This window comes from Coregonus lavaretus, assembly GCF_964263955.1.
Source record: "Coregonus lavaretus genome assembly, chromosome: 23".
NCBI classification, from domain to species: domain Eukaryota; kingdom Metazoa; phylum Chordata; class Actinopteri; order Salmoniformes; family Salmonidae; genus Coregonus; species Coregonus lavaretus.
Genome location: NC_140010.1, coordinates 13,999,784 through 14,021,736, shown reverse-complemented (window position 1 = coordinate 14,021,736; position 21,953 = coordinate 13,999,784). Strand labels below are relative to the sequence as shown.

The 21,953-nt window shown below is 42.6% G+C and overlaps 1 protein-coding gene across 2 annotated transcripts in view; it reads right to left on the bottom strand.

The window, feature by feature from the left end:
• LOC311098683 (protein Wnt-3a) overlaps nt 1-20,297 on the bottom strand; it is a gene marked incomplete at its 5' end in the record, with an annotated part of 114,594 nt that extends 94,297 nt beyond the window's left edge. Inside the window, 2 exons of one of the 2 annotated variants that reach the window (XM_084139223.1) lie at nt 11,983-12,221; nt 20,203-20,297. In XM_084139223.1, the coding sequence (XP_083995349.1) occupies nt 11,983-12,221; nt 20,203-20,297 (334 nt within the window). Of the gene's footprint in view, nt 1-11,982; nt 12,222-20,202 lie in introns of those variants that run through there. The other variant, XM_084139222.1, reaches the window with a different exon arrangement.
• Between the last annotated feature and the right edge of the window lie 1,656 nt (nt 20,298-21,953).

Genomic DNA, 21,953 nt, shown 5'->3' with positions numbered 1-21,953 from the left:
CCCCGAACCTGGAGAGGGGCTGACGTCTGGGTCTGGATCGGCAACCCTCCCGCGATGCACCAAGCCCTGTCTGGACCCTGGTGTGGGAGACCCCGAACCTGGAGAGGGGCTGATGTCTGGGTCTGGACTGGAGCCGCTGACCGGAGCTGAACTGGACCCCGGTGGAGTGGAATGCTCTGGCTCCGGAGTGGATCTGCTGACCGGAGCTGGACTGGGCACCGGGGGAGCGGACTGCTCTGGCTCCGGAGTGGAGCTGCTGACCGGAGCTGGACTGGCGACTGGCTTGGTGCGAGGAGCAGGCACGGGCTGTGCCGGACTGGGAACTGGCGTTGAATATGTATGACTGTTCCAGTCCTTCTCTCTCCGTGCCCAATCCTCCTCCAGTGAGGACTCCTCCGGGAGCCCCCACGAGTTAGTGAACAGAAACTCATCGTCGTCGTCATCCTCCGACTCCCCCGTGTAAAACTGTTCCCATTCCTGTTCCCATGGTCGTAGGGACTCCAACTGGAACCCCACCGGGTGCAGTGGTCGGGGCTCTTCTCTCTCGATCCGCAGGTCTTGGAGGACCTCTAAAATAGCGTCCTCCTCCTCTCTCGTCAGCCCTTTCCCGGCCTCCTGCTGCCTCGTCGTCCACCCCGTGAGCCCCCCATCAACATTTTCTTGGGGCTGCTTCTTGGGCTTCCTCCTCGGCCGTCGCCTTCTGTGTTGCCGTTGCTCCTCTCTAACCTGGGCCTCCACTGTCTCCTCCCAAGGACGGCGATCCATCCCCACCTGTGTCCAGGGTGTCTGCTCCTGGGCACGCTGCTTGGTCCATTTTTGGTGGGGTCTTCTGTCACGTTCGTTGAAGGACGGGTCAGACCAAGGCGCAGCGTGAAATGCATACATGTTTATTTAACTGAATAAACATACAAAACAACATAAGGCAACGAAACGTGACGTCGGAAGGCTATACACTCTAACAAGCCAACTCACCGAACACAAACAAGATCCCACAACACAGGCAGGAAAACTGGCTGCCTAAGTATGATCCCCAATCAGAGACAACGAGCGACAGCTGCCTCTGATTGGGAATCACACCCGGCCAAAAATAGACATACAAAACCTAGATCTAAACATAGATCTACCATAACATCGAACTAAACATGCACACAATGACCAAACTAACAGACAGATTATTTCACTTATAATTCACTGTATCACAATTCCAGTGGGTCAGAAGTTTACATACACTAAGTTGACTGTGCCTTTAAACAGCTTGGAAAATTCCAGAAAATGATGTCATGGCTTTAGAAGCTTCTGATAGGCTAATTGACATAATTTGAGTCAATTGGAGGTGTACCTTTGGATGTATTTCAAGGTCTACCTTCGAACTCAGTGCCTCTTTGCTTGACATCATGGGAAAATCAAAAGAAATCAGCCAAGACCTCAGAAAAAGAATTGTAGACCTCCACAAGTCTGGTTCATCCTTAGGAGCAATTTCCAAACGCCTGAAGGTACCACGTTCATCTGTACAAACAATAGTACGCAAGTATAAACACCATGGGACCATGCAGCTGTCATACCGCTCAGGAAGGAGATGCGTTCTGTCTCCTAGAGATTAACGTACTTTGGTGCGAAAAGTGCAAATCAATCCCAGAACAACAGCAAAGGACCTTGTGAAGATGCTGGAGGAAACAGGTACAAAAGTATCTATATCCACAGTAAAATGAGTCATATATCAACAAAACCTGAAAGGCCGCTCAGCAAGGAAGAAGCCACTGCTCCAAAACCACCATAAAAAAAGCCAGACTACGGTTTGCAACTGCACATGGGGACAAAGATCTTACTTTTTGGAGAAATGTGCTCTGGTCTGATGAAACAAAAATAGAACTGTTTGGCCATAATGACCATCGTTATGTTTGGAGGAAAAAGGGGAACGCTTGCAAGCCGAAGAACACCATCCCAACCGTGAAGAACGGGGGTGGCAGCATCATGCTGTGGGGGTGCTTTGCTGCAGGAGGGACTGGTGCACTTCACAAAATAGATGGCATCATGAGGAAGGAAAATTATGTGGATATATTGAAGCAACATTTCAAGACATCAGTCAGGAAGTTAAAGCTTGGTCGCAAATGGGTCTTCCAAATGGACAATGACTCCAAGCATACTTCCAAAGTTGTGGCAAAATGGCTTAAGGACAACAAAGTCAAGGTATTGGAATGGTCATCACAAAGCCCTGACCTCAATCCTAAAGAAAATGTGTGGGCAGAACTAAAAAAGCGTGTGCGAACAAGGACGCCTACAAACCTGACTCAGTTACACCAGCTCTGTCAGGAGGAATGGGCCAACTTATCACCCAACTTATTGTGGGAAGCTTGTGGAAGGCTACCCGAAACGTTTGACCCAAGTTAAACAATTTAAAGGCAATGCTACCAAATACGAATTGAGTGTATGTAAACTTCTGACCCACTGGGAATGTGATGAAATAAATCAAAGCTGAAATAAATAATTCTCTCTACTATTATTCTGACATTTCACATTCTTAAAATAAAGTGGTGATCCTAACTGACCTAAGACAGGGAATTTTTACTAAGATTAAATGTCAGGAATTGTGAAAAACTGAGTTTAAATGTATTTGGCTAAGGTATATGTAAACTTCGGACTTCAACTGTATATATAAACATACATACATATATACATATATACATACATACATACAGTGAGGGAAAAAAGTATTTGATCCCCTGCTAATTTTGTACGTTTGCCCACTGACAAAGAAATGATCAGTCTATAATTTTAATGGTAGGTTTATTTGAACAGTGAGAGACAGAATAACTACAAAAAAATCCAGAAAAACGCATGTCAAAAATTTTATAAATTGATTTGCATTTGACCCCCTCTCAATCAGGAAGGTTTCTGGCTCCCAGGTATCTTTTATACAGGTAACGAGCTGAGATTAGGAGCACACTCTTAAAGGGAGTGCTCCTAATCTCAGCTTGTTACCTGTATAAAAGTCACCTGTCCACAGAAGCAATCAATCAATCAGATTCCAAACTCTCCACCATGGCCAAGACCAAAGAGCTCTCCAAGGATGTCAGGGACAAGATTGTAGACCTACACAAGGCTGGAATGGGCTACAAGACCATCGCCAAGCAGCTTGGTGAGAAGGTGACAACAGTTGGTGCGATTATTCGCAAATGGAAGAAACACAAAAGAACTGTCAGTCTCCCTCGGCCTGGGGCTCCATGCAAGATCTCACCTCGTGGAGTTGCAATGATCATGAGAATGGTGAGGAATCAGCCCAGAACTACACAGGAGGATCGTGTCAATGATCTCAAGGCAGATGGGACCATAGTCACCAAGAAAACAATTGGTAACACACTACGCCGTGAAGGACTGAAATCCTGCAACGCCCGCAAGGTCCCCCTGCTCAAGAAAGCACATATACAGGGCCGTCTGAAGTTTGCCAATGAACATCTGAATGATTCAGAGGAGAACTGGGTGAAAGTGTTGTGGTCAGATGAGACCAAAATGGAGCTCTTTGGCATCAACTCAACTCGCCGTGTTTGGAGGAGGAGGAATGCTGCCTATGACCCCAAGAACACCATCCCCACCGTCAAACATGGAGGTGGAAACATTATGCTTTGGGGGTGTTTTTCTGCTAAGGGGACAGGACAACTTCACTGCATCAAAGGAACGATGGACGGGGCCATGTACCGTCAAATCTTGGGTGAGAACCTCCTTCCCTCAGCCAGGGCATTGAAAATGGGTCATGGATTTGTATTCCAGCATGACAATGACCCAAAACACACGGCCAAGGCAACAAAGGAGTGGCTCAAGAAGAAGCACATTAAGGTCCTGGAGTGGCCTAGCCAGTCTCCAGACCTTAATCCCATAGAAAATCTGTGGAGGGAGCTGAAGGTTTGAGTTGCCAAACGTCAGCCTCGAAACCTTAATGACTTGGAGAAGATCTGCAAAGAGGAGTGGAATAAAATCCCTCCTGAGATGTGTGCAAACCTGGTGGCCAACTACAAGAAACGTCTGACCTCTGTGATTGCCAACAAGGGTTTTGCCACCAAGTACTAAGTCATGTTTTGCAGGGGGGTCAAATACTTATTTCCCTCATTAAAATGCAAATCATTTATAACATTTTTGACATGAGTTTTTCTGGATTTTTCTGATGTTATTCTGTCTCTCGCTGTTCAAATAAACCTACCATTAAAATTATAGACTGATCATGTCTTTGTCAGTGGGCAAACGTACAAAATCAGCAGGGGATCAAATACTTTTTTCCCTCACTGTAAATACATATCCTTTTGAAAAATGTATTTCAAATCAAATCAAATTTTATTTGCCACATGCGCCGAATACAACAGGTGTAGACATTACCGTGAAATGCTTACTTACAGCCCTTAACCAACAATGCATAAATTTTTTTATTTTAATTAAAATAAAATAACAGTAGGGAGGCTATATACAGGGGGGTACCGGTGCAGAGTCAATGTGCGGGGGCACCGGCTAGTTGATGTAGTTGAGGTAGTTGAGGTAATATGTACATGTGGGTAGAGTTAAAGTGACTATGCATAAATAATTAACAGAGTAGCAGCAGCGTAAAAAGATGATTAGCTGTTCAGGAGTCTTATGGCTTTGGGGTAGAAGCTGTTGAGAAGCCTTTTGGACCTAGACTTGGCGCTCCGTTACCGCTTGCCGTGCGGTAGCAGAGAGAACAGTCTATGATTAGGTGGCTGGAGTCTTTGACAATTTTGAGGGCCTTCCTCTGACACCGCCTGATATAGAGGTCCTGGATGGCAGGAAGCTTGGCCCCAGTGATGTACTGGGCCATACGCACTACCCTCTGTAGTGCCTTGCGGTCGGAGGCCAAGTAGTTGCCATACCAGGCGGTGATGCAACCAATCTGCTCTCAATGGTGCAGCTGTAGAACTGTTGAGGATCTGAGGACCCATGCCAAATCTTTTCAGTCTCCTGAAGGGGAATAGGCTTTGTCGTGCCCTCTTCACGACTGTCTTGATGTGTTTGGACCATGATAGTTTGTTGGTGATGTGGACACCAAGGAACTTGAAGCTCTCAACCTGTTCCACTACAGCCCCGTCAATGAGAATGGGGGCGTGCTCAGTCCTCTTTTTTTTTTCCTGTAGTCCACAATCATCTCCTTTGTCTTGGTCACGTTGAGGGAGAGGTTGTTATCCTGGCACCACACGGCCAGGTCTCTGACCTCCTCCCTAATGGCTGTCTCATCGTTGTCGGTGATCAGGCCTACCACTGTTGTGTCGTCAGCAAACTTAATGATGGGGTTGGAGTTGTGCCTGGCCATGCAGTCATGGGTGAACAGGGAGTACAGGAGGGGACTGAGCACGCACCCCTGAGGGGCCCCCGTGTTGAGGATCAGCGTGGCAGATGTGTTGTTACCTACCCTTACCACCTGGGGGCAGCCCGTCAGGCAGTCCAGGATCCAGTTGCAGAGGGAGGTGTTCAGTCCCAGGATCCATAGCTTAGTGATGAGCTTTGAGGGCACTATGGTGTTGAACGCTGAGCTGTAGTCAATGAATAGCATTGTCACGTAGGTGTTCCTCTTGTCCAGGTGGGAAAGGGCAGTGTGGAGTGCAATGGAGATTGCATCATCTGTGGATCTGTTGGGGCGGTATGCAAATTGGAGTGGGTCTAGGGTTTCTGGGATAATGGTGTTGATGTGAGCCATGACCAGCTTTTCAAAGCACTTCATGGCTACAGACGTCAGTGCTACGGGTCGGTAGTCATTTAGGCAGGTTATCTTAGTGTCCTTGGGCACGGGGACTATGGTGGTCTGCTTGAAACATGTTGGTATTACAGACTCAGTCAGGGACATGTTGAAAATGTCAGTGAAGACACTTGCCAGTTGGTCAGCACATGCTCAGAGTACACGTCCTGGTAATCCGTCTGGCCCTGCGGCCTTGTGAATGTTGACCTGCTTAAAAGTCTTACTCAGATCGGCTACGGAGAGCGTGATCATATAGTCATCCGGAACAGCTGGTGCTCTCATGCATGCTTCAGTGTTGCTTGCCTCGAAGCGAGCATAGAAGTGGTTTAGCTCGCCTGGTAGGCTTGTGTCACTGGGCAGCTCGTGGCTGTGCTTCCCTTTGTAGTCTGTAATAGTTTTCAAGCCCTGCCACATCCGACGAGCGTCAGAGCCGGTGTAGTACGATTCAATCTTAGTCCTGTATTGACTCTTTGCCTGTTTGATGGTTCATCGGAGGGCATAGCGGGATTTCTTATAAGTGTCCGGGCAAGAGTCCCGCTCCTTGAAAGCGGCAGCTCTACCCTTTAGCTCAGTGCGGATGTTGCCTGGTTGGGGTATGTACATACGTTCACTGTGGGGACGACGTCATCGATGCACTTATTGATGAAGCCAGTGACTGATGTGGTGTACTCCTCAATGCTATCTGAAGAATCACGGAACATGTTCCAGTCTGTGCTAGCAAAACAGTCCTGTAGCTTAGCATCTGCGTCATCTGACCACTTTTTTATTAACCGAGTCACTGGTGCTTCCTGCTTTAGTTTTTGCTTATAAGCAGGAATCAGGAGGATAGAGTTATGGTCAGATTTGCCAAATGGAGGGCGAGGGAGAGCTTTGTATGTGTCTCTGTGTGTGGAGTAAAGGTGGTCTAGAGTTTTTTTTTCCTCTGGTTGCACATTTAACATGCTGGTAGAAATTAGGTAGATCGGATTTAAGTTTCCCTGCATTAAAGTCCCCGGCCACTAGGAGTGCTGCCTCTGAATGAGCGTTTTCCTGTTTTTTTATGGCCTTATACAGCTCATAGAGTGCAATCTTAATGCCAGCATTGGTTTGTGGTGGTAAATAGACAGCTATGAAAAATATAGATGAAAACTCTCTTGGTAAATAGTGTGGTCTACAGCTTATCATAAGATACTCTACCTCAGGCAAGCAAAACCTCGAGACTTCCTTAGTATTTGATTTTGTGCACCAGCTGTTGTTAACAAATATACACAGACCGCCACCCCTTGTCTTACCGGAGTCAGCCGTTCTATCCTGCCGATGTAGCGTATATCCGGTCAGCTGTATGTTGTACATGTCGTCGTTCAGCCACGACTCGGTGAAACATAGGATATTACAGTTTTTAATGTCCCGTTGGTAGGATAACCGTAATCGTAGGTCATCTAATTTATTTTCAAATGATTGAACATTGTCTAATAGGATTGATGGAAGAGGCAGTTTACTCGCTCGCCGTCGGTCCTTACAAGGCACCCCGACCTACGTCCACGATATCTCCGTCTCTTTCTCCTGCGAATGACGGGGATTTGGGCCTTGTCGGGTGTCTGTAGGATATCCTTCGCATCCGACTCGTTGAAGAAAAAATATTTGTCCAATACGAGGTGAGTAATCGCTGTCCTGATATCCAGAAGCTCTTTTTGGTTATAAGAGACGATGGCAGAAACATTATGTACAGAATAAATTAGAAATAACGCGAAAAAACACACATAATAGTACAATTGGTTAGAGGGCTGTAAAACGGCAGCCATCTTCTCCGGCGCATTCTCAGTGTTTTTATTACCCCACCACCCCTTCCCTAATTGGAGTAAACTAGTGAACAACAATGCTTAGGCCTCTACTTCCAGCTTATACATACTATATACATTTTATGGACACAATCAATTTTACAATAATTATATTTTGTTTGTTTTTACTCCTGAACTTCCTCTACCCTCAACCTCTCCGATCATTTTCATGATGTCCATCCGGTTTGCTTCTATATGCCATATCATTCTAACTGTGCTCTTTCACAAAAGCTCTCAACCTATAACCTATATACTTATTATGGACACAGTATGCTTTACATTAGTTATCTTGTTGTTATTAGTTGTTATTAGTCCCATCCTTCAACTTCATTCAACACCACCCATCTACTGTATCTCTTAACACCATCCATATTGGATTTCTATTTGCCACATATTTTTCAACTGTACTGTGATGTTTTACAAAAGTTCTGAACCTTTCTATTCTCATTGTTTCTACAGATTGTAAATTGAAAATAAACATTTTTGCTAAAAGTATTATTATATTATTGATCGATTGACTATGACTTTTCAGAGATGTGTCTGTTACTTGAACTCTGTGAAGCATTTATTTGGGCTGCAATCTGAGGCTGGTAACTCTAATGAACTTATCCTTTGCAGCAGAGGTAACTCTGGGTCTTCCTTTCCTGTGGCGGTCCTCATGAGAGCCAGTTTAATCATAGCGCTTGATGGTTTTTGCGACTGCACTTTAAGAAATTTGAAAAGTTCTTGAAATGTTCTGTATTGATTGACCTTCATGTCTTAAAGTAATGATGGACTGTCATTTCTCTTTGCTTATTTTAGATGTTCTTGCCATAATATGGACTTGCAATAAGCCAAACTGGCATACATAAGCAGCGCGTGAGTTTCAAGCTTGGGGACGATACTTTTAGTCCCGTGTAGCTCAGTTGGTAGAGCATGGCGCTTGCAACGCCAGGGTTGTGGGTTCGATTCCCACGGGGGGCTGGTATGATTTTTTTTAAACGTATGCACTCACTAACTGTAAGTCGCTCTGGATAAGAGCGTCTGCTAAATGACTAAAATGTAAATGTACCTTTATAATAAAAGCATTACATGCATAGTTTGCGGTCACTTTTGATAATGGTGTTTTCCGCTAAAGGAACATTCGCGCTTATTTACATTTTTTGAAACATTTTAGTCATTTAGCGGACGCTCTTATCCAGAGCGACTTACAGTTAGTGAGTGCATACATTTTCATACTGGCTTATAGCCTACTACCATGTGCGCATTGCTGCGCTTAAAATGTGAAGTAATAGTTTATCAACATTTTAAGCTAAACATTCTGATCTGTTGCCTCAGCCACATTGCGTAAAACATGTTTTTTGATTAATTTGGGATCTATTGCATCCCACAACTGGCCCAGACTATGTTTGGAATATTTATTTCTCGCACAGAATAGAATAGGTCGACCTTTGTACTATGGGGGATAGTAGATTGACATAGGTTAGTGATTTTGCTGTTGGTTAGGCCTACTCATCTTGTTCACTGACAAAAATTAAATGTGGACAGTTCATCCAATATCTTTAATATGCACCTCGGAATTGGATAAGGACGCGCGCAGTTACGTCCCCGATGTGTCTGTCTTCACTTGTAGCCTGTGAGAAAGACGATCAGGTGATGGAGAACCATGTGAATGAGAGGTGATTTTGGAGCGAGCAGCACTCAGGGAGAAGGGCACAACGGCCACTTGCCGCAAAAGGCATGGATTTTCTTAGGGTGCATTACGGCCACACAAAGGGGATGCCGCTGTAAAATTCTAGGCATTATCAAGTGCTTGTCAAATTGTGAATGAGATACTGATGTAGTGTGTACAGCCTGCGCAAAAAAACAAAGCAGAGCTCATGCCTTTCAAGCAACTTTTTTCAAATCATCATTAGAGTCGCATCATGCAGCCTTACAATGTATTAAAAATCAAAACATACAGCCCAATGTTTGTAGAACAACTAAAGTTACATGAATAACTCTGATTTAAGCATATAGGAGTACCTATTTCTTTGTTAACCGCTAAACACAGAATAGCCGCATGTGCGAACTTCCTCAAATCGTTTGGAGAAAATATCCTTTCTATTTTATTCAGCTTTGTTCAATTGTATTCTCCATATCCGATAGTCATGCTTATCGGATATGGAAGGTTCCACATGCATTCAAGTAAACAAATCATGGAAAAGCTCAAGGAAAACTGTTCCAAAACCTCATAGATGCAAATACTACGTAGAAAGCTTGCATAACACAACATCTGCATGATACTGTTTGTTTGATGTGTACTGAATAAAAAGAGAGATAGTGTGAGTTAAAGGGTATGATCAGTACAACGGATTGTTGCCACAACCTGCAACAAAATGTTTCAAAATCCAAACATGTTTTCCACTCAATGTTTCAAGGCATTCTATAACCTGTGTGCATATTTAAATAACTTTATCCTCTGTCATACGTCCATTATATATCCCACATATTTGCTTTCATTCATCCTTTTCCTACCTAGTGATGGCATATACAGTAGATTAGGTATCTGAAGGAACAAACTTGAGCCCTGATCTTTCCTCATCTTTGCATGGTAGATGTTCAGGGTGACGTCTGCCAATGAGCTGGTTAGGACAAGGGATTGGCAATAATAGGCTAACTACTGTAACAGATAGGTGCAAAGCTTTTGAGGCCTACTGTTCCTTTCAGCCTTTTTCCCACTAAAAAGGCCTGAGGAGGAAACAAACACACATCCATCTGCACGGCGGACAAACAGAACAGACACTGGCCGTGCCGGGGGACAATGACCCAGAATCCACAGACAAATACAAACATCAATCAAAGCAAATGAAATGAGAAACTTCTCCCCTATCAAAAGGCCCTGAGCCCCCGCCAGTCACTCTCCCCAGACCCTGACAAAGACACTTAATCCAACCACTTTGACCTCTCACGTTATTAAGGGCTTCACTGACCTTAATCCAATCAAAATGATTTACTAAAGCCCCCCCCAGCCCAAAGCCCAAGAGTAGCCTGGCCCGGCAGCCTCCCTCCCCGCCGCCCCTTTCCACCCAGTGGCCCTGCAATTTAGACAAGGAGGGAGAGAAGCCATGGGGAGATGTGGAGGATTTTACACCACAATGGGGCCAGGGACTGTGAACCCCTATCATTACCCACTTACTTGAGCTCAAGCCTTCTCTATCAATGGAACAACTGGCTCAAGAGTTTATTAAAAGCAATTGCCCCAACTAACCCCACCTCCCACTATAGTAAACATCAGTCTTTTCCAGACCCAGTTGACAGGTTAAGACCCCCTCCCTCTTTTTCCTCCTTCCCCCTCTCCTTTCCATCACCCCTCCATGCTCCTCTCTGCTCATCTCTCTATCCCTGACTACTGGCAACAATCCTGGGGTCACGGTGCAATCTAGCTTCATGATATCACAGCTGAATGATACAAGGACAAAAAATGTTTGAGTAAAATATGGGTTATTCGTTGGTTAACTTCATATCAAATAGAGATGATGGGACAGACATTTGAAATTGTTGTCCTTTTCTGATTGATATATCCCAGTGGCTTGAATTTAATGTATGTTATCTGACTTTATCCCTATTTTACACACCTCACATAGAAGTGGGGGGGAGAGGGGTGCTTAAAGGGGATTCCCTTCTAGAGAAAATTCCAACAAAAGACAACATTCTCCACCCAAAGTGTGTACACACATCATTTCATCTGTTTACACTGCTCATAGCCGAGGGACTCTCACAAGTCTATTTGAACAAGGATTTTAAGTGCATATGATACATATAAACACACACACACTGACTGAGGCAGAATGGAGTAAAAACTGTTTCTTGCTTGTTTAACAACATGATAACAACAACTAACAACATAATAGTCTTATACTCTCTGAATATCAACACTGGTGGCAGCCTTGAGTAAAGTGAGTGATAGAGCTTCAGTTGAGACAGGGTTAGGTATCGTTTGTCATTTGAGATGCCAAGCGTAACCAACATTGACAGGCAAGGAAATTATTATAGTACACTAGTATTCTTCCAAGAACTTGGGAACAGGTTGCTATGGGGAAAACACTCACTGCAGGTTTTCAAGTCATGCAGGAAAATAATTTTGTTGCCACCTGTAATCTACAGCACAAAGAAAGTTATTTCCAACGTAGCCAAGTCCCTCAACAATTCAAATGGTTTTAGACATGATTCTCACAGTCAAGTGTTATTAAATGTAGATTGTAGGCCTGTCACCCACAGCCTTCCTGTTCTGGGGATGAGTAGCCCACTCATTAGGAGAAATACCATTGGGCAAGGCTGTACTGTTTTATTACAGTGCCTTTTCCTCTCAAGATATGTTGTTACATTTATCAAGCACTGGTCCAAAGATGGCTAGCTTGCACTGTTTTATGAGTGTATCCTGTCTTTTCTTTTAGGTGAATTACAGTATTTTACCTTTGTCCAGCACTGGTCCAAAGATGGCCTTGTCGTTGATGGTGGTACAGTTCCAGCGGCGGCCCCTGAATTGGTGCTGGCACTCCTGGATGCCGATCTTCACCCCCTCGGCCACACTGGGCATGATCTCCACGTAGTTTCGGCAGAATCGCAGCTGTTTGGGCACCAGGCCAGGGATGGAGCCACACAGGATGGGCTGGGAGCCCAGGGACGAGTACTGGTGGCCCACTGCTAGGGACCTGCATGGGGGAGACAGGAGGCTGGTTAGTGACATGATATACTGAGTGTGTGTGTGTTTCTCTCTTTATCTCTGTGTATGTTGTGCTTATGTGCAGTGTGTATTTGCAGTGTGTGTGCGTGTGCGTTTGCCCGTGCGTGTATCTAGCCTGGTCTCATAGACTAGACGTAACATACTAAATGTAAATCAATGGATGGGTGGACGTATAACACGAACATCTAGCATCTAGTTTGAATCTCATCATGGACAACTTTAGCATTTTAGCTAATTAGCAACTTTTCAACTACTTACTACGTTCTAGCTACTTTGCAACTACTTTGCATGTTAGCTAACCCTAACCCTAACCTTAACCCTTTTAGCTAACCCTTCCCCTAACCCTAACCTTAAACCTTTTAGCTAACTATTCCTCTAACCCTAACCCTAACTTTAACTCTTTAACCTAACTCCTAAACTTAATGCTAACCTTAACTCTAACCCCTAACCCCTAGCCTAGCTAACATTAGCCAGCTAGCCACCTAGCCACCTATCTAGAATTTGTAACATATGACACGTTTAGCAAATTCGTAACATATTGTACATTTTGCAAATTCGTAACATGTAATACGAATTGTAATTCGTAACATATCATACGAGATGGGTTATGGACATCCACAAATTAATACATCCCATACGAAATGAAACATATAATACTAAATGGAGTGTCACGGAGTTACGTACAGAATAATACGAAATTCTCTGAGACCAGGTTGGTGTATCAGATGCTACCATTAAGCATCCATGCCTTATCCCTGCATCTATCCCCTCTCTAACCACCTGGCCTTTGTGTGGATTTAAAACAGTTCCAGTCCTATACTCCAGAGGTAACAAAGCAGGGCCACGGGGAAAGATGAAAGTCCCACAGTGAACCCCAAGTGGTTCATAGACCTCTAGGTTGAGAACTTTGAAACGGCACCTTGTTATTACAGAGAACCACAACCTTTTTTTTACCCTTGGCTTAGGGTAATGAGAGTGCAAACATACATTGAGACTTCAGAGGGATGTATTAATTATATATCCATCCGTCCCCATCCTCCCCTCCCTTTGAGGATGGGTATTCTGGGTTGCAACAAGTGCAAACTTGATTGTTCTCTGATTATATCTTTCTCACTGTGTGTTTGTGTGTGTGTGTCTCAATTGAGGTATTTACATCGCTCGTAACCATGGAAACGTGACAACTATTCCGCTGCTGTGTCATCTCGTGTTATGTCATCCTAGTCCTTTTAAAGAAGACTTTTCAAGCAGCATGCTGTAATTTGATCTAAAGAAGGCACCAGTCAATCTGGCTCCAGTCAGTTTGTATTTCCACTGTTTTGTACAGTGGCCATGAAATTAGATTAATGAATGGCCGTTATATTCTAACAGCAGCATATAAACTTTATTGTCCCCAAGGGGCGGAATTGTTTAGGACACATTCATTGCAAATGTATTACAGTTCCATTATCCATACCACAATATGGCTGCTTGGTGGATATCCTACTGTACCCCTGTATTATTACAGTATATTCATAAGAAACACTCAGACCACTCTCATGACACTTCCACATGAAGCTTGTTACATACAGTATGTTTCCTTCACTCCTCACTCACTGTTTCTTTGCTCTGCTCCTCTCATCCCATCACTCTGTTTTGATCTATCCACCATGTTCCATTTATTTCCATTCACCCTCTTCCACCGTACTAGAGTGGGTGAGTTGGGATTAATTCAATTTCAATTACTATCCATCCTTGTCAGCTCAGGTAGAGACAGCTCATAGAGGTGCTGGGTTTGGACAAACCTTGTTCTATGAATGGGATTGTTATATTTAATAAATTCACCATTAATATAAACATATTATGTAACGAACATAACATAACATTTTATTTAATAGCTGACTTCCTATTGTCATTGGCAAGGCAACTACCGCATAGTAGCAACAAGTGCCTTCTGGGCACTCCATTCAACAGCTCCCTCTGCAGTAACATCAGTCCACACTAAGGCTGCTATTGATGACAGTAATCTGCTGATCCACGTCTGAGTGATCTGGCCATAATGACAGAGGCAGACAGTGCAGTGTTTGTTTGCACAGCGATCTGCTCCAACCTCCAACAGTAGAACAAGAGCATTTTAGACTCATCCAAAATAACAGGAGCTGGACAAAAAGAAGATCAAGAACATATAAAGAAGGGATGTCCGCCCACTGTTTTGCTGCTCCAACAGTAGCCCTAGAGTCAGAGCAGGTGGGAGCAGGCAGGTCTTGTGCAGCTCAATTAGCTCACTAACTGTTGACCTGTGCAATGATGTTTAAGAAGTAATCACTCTGTGATCACAAGAACAAGACAACCATACAGAGACAAAGTTCCACCCCCAGGCACTTCTAAATTACACCCTAAAAATGACGTATGGTAAAAACTGACCTTGTGTACCATACGTATGCATCGCAAATCAACAGTCACATGGCTAATATATTGTTTGCTCTAAACAAATGAAGCTCAACTGAATACACCTAGTCTCATGTGTCTTTCTTCATCTCTTGTCTTTAGCCTACATACCTCAATGGGTTACCTAGTAAGTGTAGCCATTTAGTACTTTCCAAAGTATATACCTAAGCAAATGGCGGAGCAATGTGTCATGCTCCCTTTAAAGGGTTTCTCATATTATTTTATTTGACTCTTGAACATGACTAGACCTCTGGTTAATCATATATGATAAATACAAAAAGAAAGACAGGGAGAAACAGGTTCTAAAAGTGTCTGAGAGGAAATCACATCCTCATGGCCTGCATTTTGTCTGCGATAAATATGAATGAAAGGAAGCGCATCAGTAAACAAGGAAACTCCTATTACAAATTGACCTCTCTTTGGCCCCTTGTCAATCCGCATCCTGAGGCGCTGAGCTGAGCAGAGCAAAGCATAGCATAGCACACCTCTTACAACAGAAACCTGAGTCCACATCACAACCCACTGCAGACACTTGCCCCTAATACACATAACATGTAGAGCAGAAATGTGAAGACTGAACCATGCCAAGTGGAACCAGCAACACAAGTACAACTCCCTCCGCAAGTGTGAGTAGATAGGATCTTGTCTGGGGGGAGACAGAGGGGGGAAGAAGGAAAAACAAGTGTCACAGCTTTTAATTTGACCTGTAGACGTTCTGTTCTGCCAGCATGAACTCATTAATGTTTCTGTGGGTGTTGAGTGAGGTCAGCAGGTATAAGAAAACAAACAAAGACAGGATTCCAAACTGTTCGACTAGCTAGCTACATTGATACTCTGCTACTGTATGTGGTTTTATGTCACCGTTGTGCTGCACTGATTGTTGTATTGCTTTATGCAGTTCCCCATACCTGTTGATTATGGTTACATACATTTTTAGGTGTTACCTGTTGATTCACATTTATGCGAAACTCATGTTTGACCATGTATGACGTGGCTAAACCTAGCAGTGTATGAGTAGTATGGGAGTGTACACTGTAGAATAGATTATCTGATCAAGACAGGCCAGACAGACAGACAGAGAGACAGACAGAACCTGCCTGGACACATTGTCATAAGTCTCAGGACGTCCCATACAGGCTGAGTGATTCAGGTAAATAATAATAATATGCCATTTAGCAGACGCTTTTATCCAAAGCGACTTACAGTCATGCGTGCATACATTTTTTGTGTATGGGTGGTCCCGGGGATCGAACCCACTACCTTGGCGTTACAAGCGCCGTGCTCTACCAGCTGAGCTACAGAGGACCACAAGGTCACCTCTATGCCTGTAAGGAAGCAGGAGGAGAAGGAGCAGGGAACGCTTCAACAGAATATGATTTATGGATTTGTTACAGAGGTAGACTATAAAGGACATGGTGTTATTGAGTGCTAACAAATACATATTTTACATGCTTTACAACTCCATTTGAGATATATGGAGTTTGTGGTATAAGGTTGAATGCAAACTGTTTGTATTATTAGTGAATTGTTCCTCCTTGCAATTCATAGATCTAAAGTGAACATATTACAAAAGGTATTTTTATTTCCTCGTAGGTAAAGAATGCATCATGCGTCTGATACCGCATTCCTTGACTATCCCTTACCACTTGCCACTGAGAAGAAAAAAACATTTGCTGTTGGTGATACACACACTCAAACAAAATCAAGACCATTGAGGATTCATATAAACCAGCCCTGTATCATCTCTATTAACAGTAGCTGCATGTTATAATCAGAAATATACACACAAGAGAAAATAATAGATATCATGTTTGATTCTAGTCTCAGTCAGTATACATCTTTCCTCCTCTCATTGAAGTGTTTCCAGCCTAGGTTTAATGCATATTTCAGCAAGCCCAAGCAGGGTACCGTAGAATTACCACTTTACTCTTGCAGGCCCCGGGGCTTTGGAGCCGACTTTGACATCAAGAGAGCATGTTTGGGAAAAGGAATGTGCAGCAAGCTTTCACCTCCAGGTATTTATCTTTTAAGGTGGTGTAGGGTGGGGGTGTGGCGGGTGCAGTCAGGCTGAGCCATGACAGGTCAGGGAGTTAGACAGCCATGAACCTATCTTAGTTGAGATCCACATCCTCCACCAATCCTCCACCATGATCCGCCTGCCACTGTACGGTATACACTCTTAGAATAAAGGGTTCAAAAAGGTTATTTGGCTGTCCCCATAGGAAAACCCTTTTCGGTTCCAGGTAGAACCCTTTTGGTTCCATGTAGAACCCTCTGTGGAAAGGGTTCTACATTGAACCCAAAAGGGTTCTACCTGGAACCAAAAAGGGTTCTTCAAAGGGTTCTCCTATGGGGACAGCCGAAGAACCCTTTTAGGTTTTAGATAGCACCTTTTTTTCTAAGAGTGTAGTTAAAGTCGAAATACCTCTGGTGGCCATTCCAACTCCAAGCGGTGTTCAGGCACCAGCTTCCGCCAACAAACATCCACAAAAGCTACTTATTATCATAATATTATCTGTCAGTTTTTGGATGGTGTACAAGTTATTTGCTAAAGTAAAGACACGTTTAGTGAGAGGATCTAAAAGATGCCTATTGTTCAACAGTATGGTGTTCAAATTGGATTGAGTTACAGTACCATGAAACACAAGTTTCTATTTTAGCTTATTATCTCACTCTTTAGTGAGGTATCTAGTTTCCATGAAGCCAGAATGAATCAAAACTCGATATTACGTAAAGTATGCAGAGTTCAATGGTGACTTCACTTCAGCTCCTTATAGCCTGGTGCTGCAGCTCCAGCTGAGCTTTGTTTGTATTGGTAGGGGTGATACAATAAACCCAGAGAGACCTCAATGGCGTCTTTGGACTCGTTCGCCTCTATTTTGCTTCCGTCGTTGCACTCTTGCCCAGACTGAATCAGTGCTCTGACCCACCCACCAATAGCAAATCATAAACACACAAGTTGATGACTTTTTATTTATGTGACCAAATGGAAGCCTGCCATCCTCTCTGTCAGTCATTATGACTGGATCTGGTGTTTTGATACAATCTTGGCCCCACAAAAAAAGAAACAAAAAAGACAGCTCCTTTATGATCCAAAAAGAGAGGGTGAATGATTGTTTACTGTGGGTTGTACCTCAAGAACACACTGTTTTGCATTGACATAAGCTATAACTCTGTCACTTTGATTCTGGAACCCATCTGGTGAAACTCGGCGACCAACCCTCTCTGTCAGCATTGTAGTAGACCAGTGTTTCCCAAACCTCTCCTTGAGTAGCCCCGGCCACTTCCAATTAATTGAGCTACGGTATTCTACTAGGCCACCTTGATTCAGCCGATCAAGGGCTTGATGATTAGCACTAGTTGAATCGGGGACTGGTATAGATCAAATAGGGGAACGGCTAGGGGGGGTACTCAAAGAGAGGTTTGGGAACCACAGAAGTAGACCATAGCCTTTAGGTATCTCCTCTCAGAATGAACCCATCCTGACCATGCCCAGTCTCTCAGCCCTGGGTCTTAGAGCAGGAGTGCTGATTTAGGACCACTATTTATGCTAGATATCTGTCCAGCTGAGCGTGTAATTAGATTCTCATCAGTATTACAACCAGGAGACCTATTAGCTGAATTAAGTGCAGGGACACAGCATCTTTAATATTTCATAGGGAAACATTGATTTGAGGAAGGATGCAGTAATGTGTAATGTAAATCTGTAGTGAATTTCTTGGGGCTGAGGATATAATATAATCTCTGATCTAGGACTGTGTCTCTACTGTAGCATCCCCTATCCTCTGGCTATAATGCCTCTGAGCTGCAGCATTTGACAAATGTCTCCCCTCTCAAGGGAAGAGGAGTTAGTTGTTCAACAAGAGGGTTCCACAAGCCTTTCTACGAAATCCATCCTAAAGATGAATAAATGGAATTCACATTCATCCAATTTTCCATTCTTTTTCAACCCACTGTCACTAATTCATTCCTCTCCAACTGCACTCTTCCATCATTTTTTCTTTATCAGTTTGATCAGCTGACTCAACCAGTTCACTAAGTGTCCAGTTGGCTCAAATCCCACTCTTTTCTTTCATCTATTTTTTGTTTTGTTTTTTCAACAGAGATCAATAAATGATCAATTGAATCTCCTCTAATGACCTAAGGCAGTCCTACTTACATTATAAATGTCACCTTCAATCAAGGTACTTTTATAGCATGCAATAAGCCTACTCAATAACTTAGATAACAGTAAATATTTTTTGACAAGATGACACCAGACATCTCTTACCTTTAAAATAAGACATTCGGACAATTATGGATTATTTTCAATCAAAATGCAATTCCAGTTGAAAACCTTACATCCTAATTTCCAATGGTGTGTGAATGGACCATTGCGTTTCATTCATTTTTTAACTGACCCCCAACTCAAGGCCTAAAGCCATCCCTCATTCTCCTTAGGCCTATAACACATGCCAAAGGGAATTGGACCAGTCCTATAAGAAGACTAATCAATAACATTTGCGTATGGGTACCACCAAACAACCTATTGTAGGCTGTACTTTATGAAGTATCATTGAAAACTCATTTCAATGATGAAGCCAGGATAATCAGTGTCTGAGGCTATCCAAATAATTGTAGTATAGGGTTAAACCTCTCCATTGGATGACATAACTGACAGGCCAATTGGGGAATAATCAATATTCTCAATAGTGAAATTCGTTTATTCAATCAAATATCCATTATACATGATATCGAATAAATCATTGAGATTATTAGGTCATTTACATTTAGCGTTTAAACTTTCTGATTAAAATAATAACGGGAAGGAAAGTAAGCTGCACGTGTTTTGTTGAATGATGATTCCACATTATTATTATTATTATTATTATTATTATTGTTATTATTACTATTATTATTATTATTATTATTATTATTATTATTATTATTATTATTACTATTGTTGAATATAGGATCATGAAACTAATAACCTTTCCGTGTCCCACCGCCTCTCATAAACGAATGTATTCTGCACCTGCCATTAGGTCTATCTATCATCAGCTATCTCTTATCAAGTAGAATGCAGCATGACCTCTTTTAGGTTAATCAAAGTAAACTGAAACTAGTTTACACAAAAATCTCTTTGAATTTTATTTTGCATAACCAGTCTAGGTAAGTAAGCTATTCTTCTTGTTTCCGCACTGCATGCGCTTTTAAATCAATAGCGTGCTGTTGACTCACGTGCTGTTTTTTTCTTCATACAATTTCACTTGACTAGCTCTAAAACCCATCTTCACGATTCTGTCTCTGCTGGTTAACGTCGATATCCACTGTCCGTTGACAGGGTCAATTAGACCGGTATGATAGCCTAGGCTACAACTTAATTGCCGGGGCGCCCAGCATCGGAAACCACATGCTGATTTTATTCTTTCAAACAAACGAACTGAAAGCAACAATAAACGAACAAAGTATATTGATGAAATAATATGTCGCTATCTTTTTTCAGAACATGTTGCAGTTAAAATTAGAGTGAAGATCAAACTTACCACCAGATAGGATAACTTGGTATGGCATGCGTAAGCCCACAAAGAAACAGGAAACATCCAAGGTATATCATCCTTAAAAAAGGTTCGCAAAACATCTTCACCATATACACGCGCGCTCATAAGCGCACACTCCGTTTTTCAATTAGAAAAAAACCTAAACAATCTGCGCTGCTGACCAATATTTCTCACCTTGTCCTAAAACTAATGATAGGCTAGAGAAACAATATTTTGCGACTAGTCATGGCAGAAGGGAGCCAAATATAAAAAGTTAAAAGCAGCTTGCTTTTAGGACCCAATCAGCAGGTATTGCCAAAGGGGAAATTCTGGTAATACTGTTCCCTTGCAAGCGCGCTATCCGTGAGTCAGTCAGACTGAAAGCAAACACAAGAATGAGCTAATTTTAAGAAGATAGTGTTTTAGTGCTCATTGAGACATGGTCGCATTGGCATGCTGTGTGTGATATATAATGTTGTTTAAAGGAGAAGAGGGAGGGTCCGAGGTCTTTTAAATAGACGTCGAACCCCCGTGGATTGGGTAGCTATAACAACTTGTCCGGATTTCACCCCCTGGTTTGAAGCTGCTAAAATGCAGAAATGAATATGTGTGAATTGCTTGAGCCCCGCTATTCAGTTTTCTAATCCTTCATGTGTCCCCTGTATGCCATCGTGGATGCATCTACATTCACCTGAACATTTATTTTGTAAGTGATGAGCTGAGTAGTACTTGAAACTTTAACTTGCAGATGTAGTTATGTCAGTACTTCTAATTTAGTAGCCCAAAGCATATTTGCATGATCCTTATAATGGTCCTTATACTATTATACCCATTCAGATAGCCTAGGCTATCTTCACTTTCACGTATTGCCTTAATAATTAATGCCATTTGTCTAATTTATATGACAAACTTATAGGCATACAAGAGTGAAATTCATGCAGCATGTTCAAATTGTATCATTAAACATCTGCAAATGAGGAAAATCTAATCTGGAATAAAATATTGTTCATTTTACACAGATTACAATACGATAAAAAAAAGAACTATTGGCGAGATAAAGCAGACTTTTTTCAATGAACTGTCCATGGTGCTTATGGGTTATCTATAGGCTGCTCGACTCCACTTCATGTCATTGCAACGCGAGCATCCCATATAGGGTTGCCCGTCCCGCGCTGTGCCGAGTTTAAATGGCAGGGTGTTGTATTTCCTCTCTCTCAATGTCAAGTGGCTGTTGATAGGTGATCTAATAGGAAGTGGACTAGTCCTCACTTCCTATTGATATGCACTCGCTGATGCATATCTTCGTTTTAACTATATTCTTGCGGTGATTGTCTAATAACGTTTACCTACAGTCGCACAGACTGTGAATTCACACTGAAATAAGCTTTGAATTAACAAGAAAGGGAAACCAAGACGTTAGGCTACAACTGGCTAGAATGCCAAGCAAATGGATTAAACTCAAGTCCAATGTCACCCATTTAAATGAAATGTTTCCTGCAGCGGTTATATTCCCTTTAATGTTTTACACATTTTCTATTCCCAATAAACACTTTGACATTTTAAAAATCCCAATAAGAAACACAATGTTTTAGTGAATCAATGAAATACTTTATTCTTGTTCATAAATATTGTTTCTTATGGATGTGTTGCTTTATAAAAATGTATGTATGTTACTATAATGTGATACCCAATCACATTCATCAATCAGTTGATTCATGAATTAATTAATTCACCGCTCACTCACTCATAAAAGTATT